The sequence below is a fragment of the Oncorhynchus mykiss genome, chromosome 19 (assembly GCF_013265735.2).
Source record: "Oncorhynchus mykiss isolate Arlee chromosome 19, USDA_OmykA_1.1, whole genome shotgun sequence".
NCBI classification, from domain to species: Eukaryota; Metazoa; Chordata; class Actinopteri; order Salmoniformes; family Salmonidae; genus Oncorhynchus; species Oncorhynchus mykiss.
In genome coordinates this window covers 43305206-43323252 of record NC_048583.1, presented here as the reverse complement: position 1 = coordinate 43323252, position 18047 = coordinate 43305206, and the positions used below count along the sequence as shown (strand labels likewise).

Sequence of the window (18047 nt, the reverse complement as noted above, 5' to 3'; positions counted from 1 at the left end):
AAGAGTAACACTGCTTTAGGAAAACATCTGCCAAAACATTTACTTGGGTTACTTCAAGCTACTACAGGCATCAGAGGGGTTTTGCCAGAGTAATTCCATAACACAGAAATCCGATGTGACATAACCACGTAAAAGGCACTCGCTATTAGAACATACTGGACCATAAACGTCAACTGTAATCGAATAGAATACGGAGTTTTAGGAGAACGATATTACCCAGATGACACTTTGGCTGAAAATGAAGGGTGACCTCAGTGCTCAAACTAATTATGGCACTTTATACAACTGCCTGAGGATTAGAAAACCATTGGGCTCTCATCCAAGGCAGAGAAGCATTTGACAAGATAAACCTATCCCATTCATAGCAAACAATATGCCTGAACAGTCATAGACACAAACAAGCATCACATTTCAACACCCTCAGTCAGAAATACGGTTCAAACCATAACACAAGCTTAATCAGAAGATTTGGCAGTGACCTCCAGGCTTAACAATGTCCTTAAGCAAACAGCGGAGGGAGGAAAAAACTCAATATTGTGAGCATAATAATGCTCTTGAGTATCATTTCCAGAGTAATTGCGACAAAAATAGACTGCTGTCGAAGCCAAAAGTCTGATGCCATTCTCTGGTTTGATTAATGGTCTTCTGAGAGTAGCTGAATGTGCTGTGAGAGGGCCTAGTCTGACCAGTTGTCACGCTATGTGCATCGGTAGTCATTGTTAGTCCAGTCCAATACAGAATAAATGTCATTTTTTATAGTGTTACACAAACCCAAAGAAAATACATTATTCATTCAAATCATGTTTATATATTCATAGCAAATGGCAAGCGTTACTGTGACTTTCCTATCTGGCCAATCAGACGCTGTTTCCTTTCATTCTACATGTTGATCTTCATGGGTTTTCAGCCACGGAGCAGCTCTTTTCAATGGTGAAGAAGGAAAGACATGCTAGGTTGTTTAGCTCTGGTTTTACACAGCATTAAGCATTAAGTATTAAACATTTAACATATGGACCCGCTCTTCTGGTTTGATTCAACCAAATAACAAACACAAATCATAATGCAAACCAGAATAAAAAAACGTCTGTATGCCGTATGTTGTACATACACATCACAGAGAATACCATTGCACTTACATGACAGCATGTATTACATTGTCTATGTAACTGTTGTTGTAGTGTAACTAATGGTGGTGGGGAGAGTACATTGCCTTTCTACTCCCTTTACATACTCCTGTCAGAATAAGGATGATTTTCATTAGATGAGAAAAAAGTATTATGTGTTCGTATTTTATAAATGAGGAGCTTAGAGGCAATACTCGTTTTTATATGAGCAACGTTTTATCAGAATAAACCGCAGAATCAACACTTGAGTCCAAGTTTGACTGTGAGACAAATTCCATGTTCAAATGAAGAAGGATATGCCATGACACCGGCCAAAAACATTTCAATACGCCTCGGGGTTGGCATGCCCACATGTGAGACTGCCATCATAGATTCTGAACAACAACAATTTAAACAAATCTCAGATGTCAGTGATCTAGAACATCAGTATTGATTACACTTTAAAGACCCACTGTCTGCTTGGAATAGAAACCAAGATTTTTTGACTGTCACCCCATTATTTAGTGTGTTACAAATCCAGAATGTATGCATCTTGGGAAAAAGTCCAGAATTACATATGCAGTGTTTACTGAGCTCCTAAAGCCCCTATCCTCTTTTTATATTTAACCTTTATTTAACTAGGCAAGTCAGTTGAGAAAAAAGTATTACTTACAATGACGGCCTACGAACAGTGTGTTAACTGCCTTGTTCAGGGGCAGAACAACAGAATTTTACCTTGTTATCTCGGGGATTCGATCCAGCAACCTTTCGGTTACTGGCCTAAAGCTCTAACCACTAGGCTACCTGCCACCCCAGTATTACATATTCAATGTTTACTGAGCTCCTATTCTCTTAAAGCCCCTATCCTCTTAAAGCCCCTATTCTCTTAAAGCCACTATCCTCTTAAAGCCCCTATCCTCGTAAAGCTCCTATCCTCTTAAAGCTCCTATCCTCTTAAAGCCCCTATTATCTTAAAGCCCCTATTCTCTTAAAGCCCCTATCCTCTTAAAGCCCCTATTCTCTTAAAGCCACTATCCTCTTAAAGCCCCTATCCTCGTAAAGCTCCTATCCTCTTAAAGCTCCTATCCTCTTAAAGCCCCTATTATCTTAAAGCCCCTATTCTCTTAAAGCCCCTATCCTCTTAAAGCCCCTATCCTCTTAAAGCCCCTATCATCTTAAAGCCCCTATCCTCTTAAAGCCCCTATCCTCTTAAAGCCCCTCTCCTATAAAAGCCCCTCTCCTATAAAAGCCCCTCTCTTCTTAAAGCCCCTATCCTCTTAAAGCCCCTATCCTCTTAAAGCCCCTATCCTCTTAAAGCCCCTATCCTATTAAAGCCCCTATCCTCTTAAAGCCCCTATCCTATTAAAGCCCCTATCCTATTAAGCCACCGTTTTATGGGATCCTGAGCAATTGTGCTATTTTGTGTGTTTGCACTGTTTTTAACTTTTCTTGTACATAATGTTTTCGAAAAAGTTTCCTATGACTGAAAATACCTTCTGGACATCAGAACAGCATTTACTCACCTCGAACTGGACAAGGTATTTTTCTTTAATGAGTCAGACACAAAGGATATACTGCTCCTCCTGGACCAGGCCCAAATCCCCGTCATTCGTATGAAGAGGAGATGGGGGGTTACAGGGGTTGGCGAGCCGGATGCCTAGTGAAACTGAGTAGGTGAGTGGATAATCCACTTCTACCCTCCGTTCTATTGGCGAATGTTTAATCACTGGAGAATAAATTGAATGAGCTCCGTTCGAGACTATCCTATCAACAGGAATTAAAAATTGTAATAGCCTATGTTTCACTGAGTCGTGGCTAAACAAGGACATAGATAATACACAGTTAGCTGGGTTTTCCGTGCATCTACTAGGCAGAACAGCAGCCTCTGGTAAGATCGGGGGGGGGGGTCTTTGTCTCTTTATTAACAACAGCTGGTGCGCAATCGCTAATATTAAGGAAGTCTCAAGGTTCTGCTCGCCTGCTTTTGAGTAATGTACCTCATGATAAGCTGTAGACCATAGTATTTACCAAGAGAGTTTTCATCTACAGTCGTGGCCAAAAGTTTTGAGAATGACACAAATATTAATTTCCACAAAGTTTGCTGCTTCAGTATCTTTAGATATTTTTGTCAGATGTTACTCTGGAATACTGAAGTATATTTGCAAGCATTTGACAAGTGTCAAAGGCTTTTATTGACAATTACATGAAGTTGATGCAAAGAGTCAATATTTGCAGTGTTAACCCTTCTTTTTCAAGACCTCTGCAATCCACCCTGGCATGCTGTCAATTCACTTCTGGGCCACATCCTGACTGATGGCAGCCCATTATTTCATAATTGATGCTTGGAGTTTGTCAGAATTTGTGGGTTTTTGTTTGTCCACCCGCCTCTTGAGGATTGACCAAAAGTTCTCAATGGGATTAAGGTCTGGGGAGTTTCCTGGTCATGGACCCAAAATATCAATGTTTTGTTCCCCGAGCCACTTAGATATCACTTTTGCCTTGTGGCAAGGTGCTCCATCGTGCTGGAAAAAACATTGTTCGTCACCAAACTGTTCCTGGATGGTTGGGAGAAGTTGCTCTCGGGGGATGTGTTGGTACCATTCTTTATACATAGCTGTGTTCTTAGGCAAAATTGTGAGTGAGCCCAATCCCTTGGCTGAAAACCCCACATATGAATGTTCTCAGGATGCTTTATTGTTGGCATGACACAGGACTGATGGTAGCCCTCACCTTGTCTTCTCCGGACAAGCTTTTTTCCGGATGCCCCAAACAATCGGAAAGGGGATTCATCAGAGAAAATGGCTTTACCCCAGTCCTCAGCAGTCCAATCCCTGTACCTTTAGCAGAATATCAGTCTGTCCCCGAGTGGCTTCTTTGCTGCCCTTCTTGACACCAGGCCATCCTCCAAAAGCCTTTGCCTCACTGTGCGTGCAGATGCACTCACACCTTATCCCAGTGTGCTGTTCCCACATGCTTCAACATGGCCACCATTGTTCCTGTTCCCAAGAAAGCTAAGGTAACGGAGCTAAACGACTATCGCCCCGTAGCACTCATTTCCGTCATCATGAAGTGCTTTGAGAGACTAGTCAAGGACCATATCACCTCCACCCTACCTGACACCCTAGTCCCACTCCAATTTGCTTACCGCCCCAATAAGTAGACAGACGACACAATTGCAACCATTCTGCACACTGCCCTAACCCATCTGGACAAGAGGAACACCTATGTGAGAATGCTGTTCATCGAATACAGCTCAGCATTTAACACCATAGTACCCTTCAAACTCGAACCTGGGTCTCGACCCCGCCCTGTGCAACTGGGTACTGGACTTCCTGACAGGCCGCCCCCAGGTGGTGAGGGTAGGTAACAAAATCTCCACCCAGCTGTTCCTCAACACTGGGGCCCCACAAGGATGCGTTCTGAGCCCTCTCCTGTACTCCCTGTTCACCCACGACTGTGTGGCCATGCACGCCTCCAACTGAATCATCAAGTTTGCAGACGACACTACAGTGGTAGGCTTGATTACCAACAACGACGAGACGGCCTACAGGGAGGAGGTGAGGGCCCTCGGAGTGTGGTGTCAGGAAAATAACCTCACACTCAACGTCAACAAAACAAAGGAGATGATCATAGGCTTCAGGAAACAGCAGAGGGAGCACCCCCCTATCCACATTGACGGGACAGTAGTGGAGAGGGTAGTACGTTTTAAGTTCGAACCGAATTGGTCCACCCACACAGACAACGTGGTGAAGAAGGCGCAGCAGCGCCTCTCCAACCTCAGGAGGCTGAAGAAATTTGGCTTGTCACCAAAAACACTCAACTTTTACAGATGCACAATCGAGAGCATCCTGTCGGGCTGTATCACCGCCTGGTACAGCAACTGCTCCGCCCACAACCGTAAGGCTCTCCAGATGGTAGTGAGGTCTGCACAACACATCACCGGAGGCAAACTACCTGCCCTTCAGGACACCTACACCACCCTGTGTCACAGAAAGGCCATAAAGATCATCAATGACAACAACCACCCGAGCCACTGCCTGTTCACCCCTCTATCATCCAGAAGGCGAGGTCAGTACAGGTGCATCAAAGCAGGGACCGAGAGACTGAAAAACAGCTTCTATCTCAAGGCCATCAGACTGTTAAACAGCCACCACTAACATTGAGTGGCTGCTGCCAACATACTGACTCAACTCCAGCCACTTTAATAATGGAAAAATTGATGTAAAAAATGTATCACTAGCTACTTTAAACAATGCCACTTAATATAATGTTTACATACCCTACATTACTCATCTCATATGTATATACTGTACTCGATACCATCTACTGCATCTTGCCTATGCCGTTCTGTACCATCACTCATTCATATATATTTATGTACATATTCTTCATCCCTTTACACTTGTGTGTATAAGGTAGTTGTTGTGAAATTGTTAGGTTAGATTACTCGTTGGTTATTACTGCATTGTCGGAACTAGAAACACAAGCATTTCGCTACACTCACATTAACATCTGCTAACCATGTGTATGTGACAAATAACATTTGATTTGATTTGACCTGCCTGCTGCCATTCCTGAGCAAGCTCTGTACTGGTGGTGCCCCGATCCCGCAACTGAATCAACTTTAGACAGTCCTGGCGCTTTCTGGACTTTCTTGGGCGTCCTGAAGCCTTCTTCACAACAATTGAACCGCTCTCCTTGAAGTACTTGATGCTCCGATAAATGGTTGATTTAGGTGCAATCTTACTGGCAGCAATATCCTTGCCTGTGAAGCCCTTTTTGTGCAAAGTAATGATGACGGCACGTGTTTCCTTGCAGGTAACCATGTTTGACAGAGGAAAAACAATGATTCCAAGCACCACCCTCTTTTTGAAGCTTCCAGTCTGTTTTCGAACTCAATCAGCATGACAGAGTGATCTCCAGCCTTGTGCTCGTCAACACACACCTGTGTTAACGAGAGAATCACTGACATGATGTCAGCTGGTCCTTTTGTGGCAAGGCTGAAATGCAGTGGAAATGTTTTTTGGTGATTCAGTTCATTTGCATGGCAAAGAGGGACTTTGCAATGAATTACAATTCATCGGATCACTCTTCATAACATTCTGGAGTATATGCAAATTGTCATCATCGAAACTGAGGCAGCAGACTTTGTGAAAATTTATAATTGTGTCATTCTCAAAACTTTTGGCCACGACTGTATATTCTTCATAGCGATGCTGGCACTAAGACCACACTCAACGAGCTGTAAAAGGCCATAAGCAAACAAGAAAATGCTCATCCAGAGGCAGCGCTCCTAGTGGCCGGGGACTTTAATGCATGAAAACTGAAATATGTTTTACTTCATTTCTACCAGCATCTCACATGTGCAAATAGGGGTAAAACCTCTAGATCGCCTTTACTCCACACACAGAGACACGTACAAAGCTCTCCCTCACCCTCCATTTAGCAAATCTGACCATAACTGTATCCTCTTGATTCCCGCTTACAAGCAAAAACTCAAACAGGAAGTACCAGCAACATGCTCAATATGGAAGTGGTCCGATGAAGCGGATGCTAAGCTAGAGGACTGTTTTGTTAGCACAGACTGGAATATGTTCCGGGATTCATCCGATTGCATTGAAGAGCATACCACATCAGTCACCGGCTTCATTAATAAGTGCATTGACAACGTCGTCCCCACAGTGGCCGTACGACCATATCCCAACCAGAAGCCATGGATTATAGGCAACATCCGCACTGAGAAAAAAGGCTATAGCTGCCGCTTTCAAGGAGCGGGACACTAATACGGACTCTTAAAATAAATCCTGCTATGCCCTTCAACAAACCATCAAACAGGTAAAGCGTCAATACAGGACTAAATTTGATGCTTGTCAGATGTGGCAGGGCTTGCAAACCATTACGGATTACAAATACCAGACAGGCTAAATCAAATCAATGCTAAATCAATTCAGACCACCATAGTCCCTGTGCCCAAGAAAGCCAAGGTAACCTGCCTAAATGACTACTGCCCCATAGGAAAGCCTACGTGAGAATGTTGTTCATTGACTACGCCATAGTGACCTCCAAGCTCATCACTAAGCTAAGGATCCTGGGAATGACCACCTCCCTCTGCAACTGGATAATGGACTTACTGACGGGCCCCCCATCTTCCACACTGACTCTCAACACGGGGGCCCCTCAGGGTTGCGTTCTTAATCCCCTCCTGTACACCCTGTTCACCCACGACTTCATGGCCACGCACGACTCCAACACCATCATTAAGTTTGCCGACAACACAGCGGTGATAGGCCTGATCACTGACGACGATGAGACAGCCTATAGGGAGGAGGTCAGAGACCTGCCAGTGTGGAGCTAGAACAACAACCTATCCCTCAATGTGAGCAAGACAAAGGAGATGATCGTGGACTACAGGAAAAGGAGGGCCAAGCATGCCCCATTCTCATCGACTGGGCTGTAGTGGTGAAGGTTGAGCGTGTCAAGTTCCTTGGTGTCCACATCACTATGGACCTATCATGGTCCAAACACACTAACACAGTCTTAAGCGGGGCACGACAACGCCTATTCCCCCTCAGGAGGCTGCAAAGATTTGGCATGGGTCCTTAGATCCACAAAAGGTTCTACAGCTGCACCTTCAAAAGCATCCTGTCTTTCAGCTTGGTATGGCAACTGCTCGACATCCGACCGCAAGGCACTACAGAGGATAGTGCGTACGGCCCAGTACATCAGTGGGGCTGAGCTCCCTACCATCCAGGACCTACATACCAGACGGTGTCAGAGGAATGCCCTAAAAATTGTCATAGACTCCAGCCACCAAAGTCATAGACTGTTCTCTCTGCTACAAGACGGCAAGCGGTGCCAGAGTGCCAAGTCAGGGACCAAAAGGCTCCTTAACAGCTTCTACCCCCAAGCCATAAGACTCCTGACCAGTTAATCAAATGGCTACCCAGACTATTTACATTGACCCCTTTACTTTATATACAGTTGGTCAGAAGTTTACATATACCTTAGCAAAATACATTTAAACTCCTTTTTTCACAATTCCCTGTCTTAGGTCAGTTAGGATCACCACTTTATTTTAAGAATGTGATAATGTCAGAATAATAGTTGAATGAATTATTTATTTCAGCTTTTATTTCTTTCATCACATTCCCAGTGGGTCAGGAGTTTACATACACTCAATTAGTATTTAGTAGCATTGCCTTTAAATTGTTTAACTTGGGTCAAACGTTTCGGGTAGCCTTCCACAAGCTTCCCACAATAAGTTAGGTGCATTTTGGCCCATTCCTCCTGTAGGCCTCCTTGCTTGCACACACTTTTTCAGTTCTGCCCACACATTCTCTATAGGATTGAGGTCAGGGCTTTGTGATGGCCTCTCCAATACCTCGACTTTGTTGTCCTAAAGCCATTTTGCCACAACTTTGGAAGTATGCTTGGGGTCATTGTCCATTTGGAAGATGCATTTGCGACCAAGCTTTAACTTCCGGACTGATGTCTTGAGATGTTGTTTCAATATATCCACATCATTTTGCTCCTTCATGATGCCATCTATTTTGTGAAGTGCACCAGTCGCTCCTGCAGCAAAGCACCCCAACAACATGATGCTGCCACCCCGGTGCTTCACGGTTGGGATGGTGTTCTTCGGCTTGCAAGTCACCCCATTTTTCCTCCAAACATGAAGATGGTCATTATGGCTAACCATTTCTATTTTTGTTTCATCAGACCAGAGGACATTTCTCCAAAAAGTACGACCTTAGTCCCCATGTGCAGCTGCAAACCGTAGTCTGGCCTTTATGGCGGTTTTGGAGCAGTGGCTTCTTCCTTGCTGAGCGGCCTTTCAGGTTATGTCGATATAGGACTTGTTTTACTGATGATAGAGATAATTTTGTGCCTGTTTCTTCCAGCATCTTCACAAGGTCCTTTGCTGTTGTTCTGGGATTGATTTGCACTTTTCGCACCAAAGTCCGTTCATCTCTAGGAGACAGAACGTGTCTCCTTCCTGAGCGGTATGACGGCTGTGTGGTCCCATTTTGTTTATACTTGTGGACTATTGTTTGTACAGATGAACGTGGTACCTTCAGGCATTTGGAAATTGCTCCCAAGGATGAACCAGACTTGTGGAGGTCTACAAAAGTTTCTGAGGTCTTGTCTGATTTCTTTTGATTTTCCCATAATGTCAAGCAAAGAGGCATTGAGTTTGAAGGTCGGCCTTGAAATACATCCACAGGTACACCTCCAATTGACTCAAATTATGTCAGTTAGCCTATCAGAAGCATCTAAAGCCATGACATCATTTTCGGGAATTTTCCAAGCTGTTTAAAGGCACAGTCAACTTAGTGTATGTAAACTTCTGACCCACTGGAATTGTGACACAGTGAATTATAAGTGAAATAATCTGTCTGTAAACAATTGTTGGAAAAATTACTTGTGTCATGCACAAAGTAGATGTCCTAACCGAACTATAGTTTGTTAACAAGAAATTTGTGGAGTGGTTGAAAAACGAGTTTTAATGACTCCAACCTAAGTGTGTGTAAACTTCTGACTTCAACTGTATTATTATTTGTTGCACTGACTCTCATGCACAGGCTCCATGTACACTCACTGGACTCTAACCACACACTCACACATACTACACTGACACTCCAACACACACACACACGCATATTGACGCCACACACATTCATTCACATTCCTTCACACTCTTCACCCACGCTGCTGCTACTCTCTGTTTATCTATGCATAGTCCCTTTACCCCTACCTACATGCACATTGACTCAATGCCGGTAACCCTTCTACAGTATATATCCTCGTTATTGTTGCTGTTATTTTTATTGTCTTACTATTTTTCCTAGTTTATTTAGTTTATTTATTTAGCCCATTTTTATTACTTAATTTTCATAACTGACTCCAGGTCATCTATAAGTCTCTGCTAGGTAAAACCCCGCCTTATCTCAGCTCACTGGTCACCATAGCAACACCCGCCCGTAGCATGCGCTCCAGCATGTATATTTCACTGGTCATCCCCAAAGCCAACACCTCCTTTGGCCGCCTTTCCTTACGGTTCTTTGCTGCCAATGACTGGAACAAATTGCACAAGTCACTGAAGCTGGAGACTTATATCTCCCTCATTAACTATAAGCATCAGCTGTCAGAGTAGCTTAGCGATCACAGCCCATCTGTAAATAGCCCACCCAACTACCTCATCCCCATATTGTTATTTTTTTTGCTCTTTTGCACTCCAGTATCTCTACTTGCACATCATCATTTGCACATCTATCACGCCAGTGTTAATGCTAAATTTTAATTATTTTGCCACTATGGCCCATTTATTGCCTTACCTCCCTAATCTTACTACATTTGCACACACTGTGTATAGATTGTTCTATTGTGTTATTGACTGTATGTTTGTCTATCTCATCTGTAACTCTGTGTTGTTGTTTTTGTCACACTGCTTTGTTTTATCTTGGCCAGGTCGCAGTTGTAAATGAGAACTTGTTCCCCAACTGGCCTACCTGGTTAAATAAAGGTGAAAAAAATAAAAAATAAAAATAAACTATGCATTGTTGGTTTAGAGCTCGTAAAGTAACCATTTCATGGTAAGGATTACACCTGTGTCATGTCTGCTCCTGCTCCTCCCCTCCGGCGTCGCCAGAGTACTAACCACCAGTCCTGGGATTCATCATTACACATACCTGTTAATCATTATGATTCATACCTGGACCCCACTACCTTCATAATTTCCCCCCTTAATATGTCACTCTCCCATGTTCACTCACCAGTTGGTATTGTTCTTGTGTAGCGGCGGTCTGCCTTAAGTTAGTGTTGTGTTCTTGGTTTTATTCAAATGTTTCACCTGCTTCCGACTCACCGCCCCATCATTACAACCTGTTGCATTTGGCGCAAATTGTATTTTATTTGATTTAAAAGGGTTATTTGGCTGCTCCCCATAAGATAACCCTTTGAACAACCTTTTTAGGTTCCAGGTAGAACCCTTTTGGGTCCAAGTAGAACCCTTTCCAGAGAGAGTTCTACATGGAACCCAAAAGGGTTCTCCTATGGGGACAACCGAAGAACCCTTTTGGAATCCTTCTTCTAAGAGTTTAGCTTGTGTTGGGAAAACACATTGTTCCTCCAGCTAAACAGATATAAATAAGGTCAGTGAGTAACCATCTATAAATGTCTAAATACTCCATCAGGAAGGAGGTACAGTGCAATGATGGACTTACACAGGCTGGAGAGACTGCCTGGTGGTCTCAGGGCTGGGGATGTCTACGGCCTGCCTCTCCGTGGGTTTCCTCCTGGGCTGCTCCCTCTGGAAGGGGTTGGTGCCTGGCTGGATGCGCCTCAGGGACCCTCTTGTGTGGATGTACACCTGCTCTGGGGCAGCCTCCTCGCAGCGGGCCCCCTGGAACCCAGAGCGGCACACACAGGTGTGGGGCCTGCTGCAGGAGCCACGGTTTTGGCAGGGGGGCTGGCAGTCGGCTGCAGGGGGCAGAGAGAGAGATGGAGGCAGATCTTTAACGGTGTCATGTTAGAACATGTGGCCTTTCACATAAAAGAGCATCTCCAGACATGGCCTACATTATCTCAGCACTAGCCGGCTTTACTTTAAGTGATTCAATCAAGGACCAATTAGTTGTGTGTCCATGCCGTTGCTTTTACTCTGGTTTCCTTATAGTACAAAGCCTGGAGGGAATGTCATGTTCAATTTCACCTGAGCCCAAGACAGCCCTGTTAAGTCTAAATGTATGTGATCTCTTACATTTAACCCATTTCTCACTAAGGTAAGAGTCTATCACTTGGCCCTCTGCTTAATGCTGCTGGTGCTCCAATGATCAGCCGTTTTTCTAGAAATTCCTTTGGTCACTGATTCCAAATCTAATGCGTGCAGTTACAGGGGATGTGGGGATGTGTTTTCCTTGTCTGGTCAACGATTGATGTATACACAATAGTTCTCAATTGTCTGCAAATACAGCAATCGTTGAGGTAATTTCATGGTTATGGAAAAACAATCTGCACACGTCCAAATCTGGGCCCTCCCTGCACCTCACTCTAGCTACTTGAACACTATTCTTAGACCTGCGGCATGAGATTCATAGCAAACAACCTTTCCATCTTGTGACACAAATGTATGCACTGGATAGCACTGCAGAATTGATGACATTGTTCTCAAACACTAAATCAGGTTGCTACTCTCTGGTAGCTAAAGCAAACTGCAGTGCTCTGTCCACAGTGGTGGAATGCTATTGACACAGATGCCGTGCCACTGACAGATCGCAGGCAGGAAAACTGTGCTTTTGGCACTGTGAGGAGAGCTGGTAGCTAAGGGCCCCACGGGCTGCATGGTCTACCTGCTGTAGGCTTCCTGTTTTAGCAATATGATGCCATTCAGACATGGGGTCCAGTTTGTCTGGTGTGAGAGACGAATGGACCTCCTAGGTGTCCTCTAATGCATGAGGATGACCGAGTCCTTGGCTGCCACACGAAGGAACATGATTATTCTAATTTATGAACTGGGTGGTTCGAGCTCTGAATGCTGATTGGCTGACAGCCGCGGTATATCAGACCATATACCACAGGTATGACAAAACATTTATTTTTACTGTTCTAATTATGTTGGTTACCAGTTTATAATAGCAATAAGGCACCTTGCGGGTTTGTGGTATATGGCCAATATACCACAGCTAAGGTGTGTATTCAGGCATTCAGCGTTGTGTTGTGACTAAGAACAGCACTAAGCCGTGGTATATTGGCCATATACCACACCCCTTCAGGCATTATTGCTCACAGCTTGGCTTCAGTCTTTTGTTCTCTCGCTCTCTCTAATTGTATCTGAGCAATATACCTAAAATTACCATGAAATGGCAATTTGAATTAAACTAGCACCACATGGTTTTGAATTCATCACAACTTTCTCACAACATGATGTATGCTAATTGAGAGTATGCAATACAAACAGTCAATCATCACAACATGATGACAAAAGCGAACAAACTGGGAATTAAATAATAGTCCTTGACCATATTCCTGTGGTTTATGGTGAAGTATATTCTATTTAAACCCACACATTTGCTAGAGCATTAGTTTGAACTGCTTTGGGGAAAATCCAGCCCTTTCTGATAAAGTATACTACACATGCAGACAGGGAAATGATGATGAAGTATACTACACATGCAGACAGGGAAATGATGATGAAGTAAACTACACATTCAGTCAGGGAAATGATGATGAAGTATACTACACATTCAGTCAGGGAAATGATGATGAAGTAAACTACACATTCAGTCGGGGAAATGATGATGAAGTATACTACACATTCAGTCAGGGAAATGATGATGAAGTAAACTACACATTCAGTCGGGGAAATGATGATGAAGTATACTACACATTCAGTCAGGGAAATGATGATGAAGTAAACTACACATTCAGTCGGGGAAATGATGATGAAGTATACTACACATTCAGTCAGGGAAATGATGATGAAGTAAACTACACATTCAGTCAGGGAAATGATGATGAAGTATACTACACATTCAGTCGGGGAAATGATGATGAAGTAAACTACACATTCAGTCGTGGAAATGATGATGAAGTATACTACACATTCAGTCGGGGAAATGATGATGAAGTAAACTACACATTCAGTCAGGGAAATGATGATGAAGTATACTACACATTCAGTCAGGGAAATGATGATGAAGTAAACTACACATTCAGTCGGGGAAATGATGATGAAGTAAACTACACATTCAGTCAGGGAAATGTAACTTGGTATGTGATCTGAGTTTTCTAGTACACTATGGGATAAAATAAGAAATGCTTTGTCTCTATTTGGCAAAGAGTTAAATGTATCATCCACTAACCAGACTTGAGGCTGGCCTGTTGCCACCATCGTGTCCAGAGTCTGTTCAACCTCAAAGACTACAAGGGTTTGAGGAAACTTTGAGGATCAAACAGTCCAAAGACATATGAGGAAGGGAGAGTTCATTAAATGAGCAACCCCCCCCCCCCTTCCAATTCCACCCCTCCCAACCACCACACCCACTCTGACACCATGCCATCTGAATTGGAACAAATATGTATACTAATTTATCAATTTGTGTAACTGGCCTAGAAAATTGCCTAATTGTACGGTTGGTATACATCACAGTCTGTGTATGTGACCCTGAATACATGACCCTCTTCAGCTCTGTCGCCCAACAGCAGTCATTAAAGTGACACAATGTGGCACCAAACATGCATTCCATTAACTGACAATGGGCTTGGCTGGGCAGTGGGCACTGACCCTGGCCCTTCTGACTCTTACTAGAGTCCCACACAAGCCTGGCTGCTGCAGTGTCGCTGTCTGTCTCTCTTCCCTTGGTCTGTCCTGCTGCATGGGGCTGGCCTGCCCCCCTGCCTGGCTGGTGAACACTTTGTCGCGGTAATTGCTGTCGTGCAGATTTTTCTTGCACATCATTAAAACTAATTGCCTTACATTCCATCTATTTCACAAATATGTGGTTTAATTATTGCATTGGGGAATAATAATAAATACTCATTTTCTTTGAAACACTAAACAGAAGTTGGGAAACATATACCTGGCAGGGTCTTTGTTGTGGTTAATTATGACTGAGACTGAATGAGCAATTTAAAGCGTCAGATTCCAGATCCAGTCAGCTGAAAAGTGCATAAACGTGGGCATTACTGGACCTGGTCATTCAATGGAAGCATGTACTCCATGTAATCAAAGCAAGCAGATACTGTCCATTAATCACAGCTCTACTTTGTGAGGTCAGTTCAAACATGTAACTGTATGAATGTGAAATCCAGTTCAAGTTCCTTAAACCAATCTCCAGTCCAAGTTCTGTCCTTAAAACCAATCTCCAGTCCAAGTTCTGTCCTTAAAACCAATCTCCAGTCCAAGTTCTGTCCTTAAAATCAATCTCCAGTCCAAGTTATTTGAGGGCAGTTTTAAGGAAGGGAGAGGGAAGGATGTCAGGGGGATAACAGTCCTGAACAAACCCATGACAGCTGAGGTCTACTGCAGAATCCCTAATTTCCAAACAACATTCACTCTGTGGCCAAAGTAATCCTATACAACAGTCCATAAAAAACATTCTAAAAAAGCATGCTTAAACAGTATTTGAAGATATTGTATTGTATGAGTTCTTGATTGATTTAGTGGTAAATTGTGTATATTAAAATAAGATAGGACCTTTATAGCATTCAAATAGCATTCATAGTTCCCACAGCACAGCAGGTCTGAGTTACCTATTAAGGCCCTGTGTGTGTCGGAGAGAAGCTTGAGGTAGGCAGCAGCCCCTATCCACTAGTGATGGGAGAAACAATCAATACAGTTACAGATCGGGATATAATTTGACAATATATCACAATATAATTTTTGTCAGTATCGTAATATAATTTTTGCGCTAGACAGCTGTACCTTCGCCAAAACTCCAGTATTCTTCCTTTTATAGGTTGTTCTCCATCTTCTTTTTAAATTGTGAGACAACATGGTTTAGCACTATTATTCCCATGACTGATACAATCTCGTTTTCTTATGGCTCTCTCTTGTCCCTCTGCAACAATATGTTTGGAAGATCGAACCGCAGTAAAATCACCGTATTCTTATCGGCAGACTCAACAGCCTTGGTTTCTCTAATGACTGCCTCGCCTGGTTCACCAACTACTTCTCAGATAGAGTTCAGTGTGTCAAATCGGAGGGCCTGTTGTCCGGAACTCTGGCAGTCTCTATGGGGGTGCCACAGAGTTCAATTCTCAGGCAGACTCTTTTCTCTGTATACATCAATGATGTCACTCTTGCTGCGGGTGATTCTTTGATCCACCTCTATGTAGACAACACCATTCTGTATACATCTGGCCCTTCTTCCTTTGGACACTGTGTTAAAAAAACCTCCAAACGAGCTTCAATGCCATACAACTCCTCCAACTGCTCTTAAATGCTAGCAAAACGAAATGCATGCTCTTCAACCGATCGCTGCCCGCACCCGCCCGCCCGACTAGCACCACTACTCTGGACGGTTCTGACTTAGAATATGTGGACAACTATAAATACCTAGGTGTCTGGCTAGACTGTAAACTCTCCTTCCAGACTCACATTAAGCATCTCCAATCCAACATTAAATCTAGAATTGGCTTCCTATTTCGTAACAAAGCCTCCTTCACTCATGCTGCCAAACATACCCTCGTAAAACTGACTATCTGTCATGTTGTGTCTTGTCTCTGTCCTTTCCCTTCACCCTGTCTCCCTCTGCTGGTCGTTGTTAGGTTACCTTTTCTCCTCCTCTTTCCCCCAGCTGTGCCTTGTCTCCTCCTAACCACCTCGTCACCCCTTTTCCCACCTGTTCCCTTTTTCCCTCTGATTAGGTCCCTATATCTCTCTCTGTTCCTGCTCCTGTCCTTGTCGGATTCTTGTTTGTTGTGTTTCATGCCTGAACCAGACTGTCGTCATGTTTGCTGTAACCTTGTCTTGTCCTGTCGGAATCTGCCGGTCCGTCTGAGCCTACCTATGTTTGGTAATTAAAGAAGCTCTGTTTAAGTTAATTCGCTTTTGGGTCCTCATTCACGCACCGTAACAGAAGAATCCGACCAAGAATGGACCCAGCGACTTCGGATCCTCTCCACTCAGCCGTCGGGATCCAGGGAGCGATGCTAGGCAGACACGAGCAGGAATTGTCTGCTGCTCGACATGCCGTTGAGACCCTGGCCACCCAAGTCTCCAACCTCACAGAACAGGTTCACCATCTCCGCCTCGATCCACCGGCCACTTCCAGGGCTTTCGAATCTCCGGAGCCCAGAATCAATAACCCGCCGTGTTACTCTGGGGAGCCCACTGAATGCCGCTCGTTCCTCACCCAGTGTGATATTGTGTTTTCTCTCCAGCCCTACACTTTCTCCAGGAGCACTGCTCGTGTCGCCTACGTCATATCTCTCCTTATTGGACGGGCTCGTGAGTGGGGCACGGCAATCTGGGAGGCAAGGGCTGAGTGTACTAACCAGTATCAGGACTTTAAGGAGGAGATGATACGGGTTTTTGATCGATCTGTTTTTGGGGAGGAGGCTTCCAGGGCCCTGTCTTCCCTATGTCAAGGTAATCGATCCATAACAGACTACTCTATTGAGTTTCGCACTCTTGCTGCCTCCAGTGGCTGGAACGAGCCGGCTTTGCTCGCTCGTTTTCTGGAGGGTCTCCGCGCAGAGGTAAAGGATGAGATTCTCTCCCGGGAGGTTCCTTCCAGCGTGGATTCCTTGATTGAACTCGCTATTCGCATTGAGCGACGGGTTGATCTTCGTCACCGAGCTCGTGGAAAGGAGCTCGCGTTCTCCGTTGCCCCCCTCTCCGCATCACTACCATCTTCCTCTGCCGGCTCGGGTGCTGAGCCCATGCAGCTGGGAGGTATCCGCATCTCGACTAAGGAGAGGGAACGGAGAATCACCAACCGCCTCTGTCTCTATTGCGGTTCCACTGGTCATTTTGTCACTTCATGTCCAGTAAAAGGCCAGAGCTCATCAGTAAGCGGAGGGCTACTGGTGAGCGCTACTACTCCTGTCTCTCCTTCAAGATCCTGCACTACCTTGTCGGTCCATCTACGCTGGACCGGTTCGTCAGCTTCCTGCAGTGCCTTAATAGACTCTGGGGCGGAGGGCTGTTTTATGGACGAGACCTGGGCTCGGGAACATGACATTCCTCTCAGACAGTTAAAGGAGCCCACGGCCTTGTTCGCCCTGGATGGTAGTCCTCTCCCCAGGATTCAGCGTGAGACGCTACCTTTAACCCTCACTGTTTCTGGTAATCATAGTGAAACCATTTCTTTTTTAATTTTTCGTTCACCTTTTACACCTGTTGTTTTGGGCCATCCCTGGCTAGTTTGTCATAATCCTTCCATTAATTGGTCTAGTAATTCTATCCTCTCCTGGAACGTCTCTTGTCATGTGAAATGTTTA

The 18047-nt window shown here is 44.3% G+C and overlaps 1 protein-coding gene across 2 annotated transcripts in view; it reads right to left on the bottom strand.

Moving 5' to 3' along the window:
* The window catches only part of LOC110497931 (latent-transforming growth factor beta-binding protein 2), a 160756-nt gene that overhangs the window by 116776 nt on the left and 25933 nt on the right, over positions 1-18047 (bottom strand). For both annotated transcript variants that reach the window (XM_036954882.1, XM_036954883.1), the window contains exon 3: positions 11327-11582. In XM_036954882.1, the coding sequence (XP_036810777.1) occupies positions 11327-11582 (256 nt within the window). The remainder of the gene's footprint in view (positions 1-11326; positions 11583-18047) is intronic.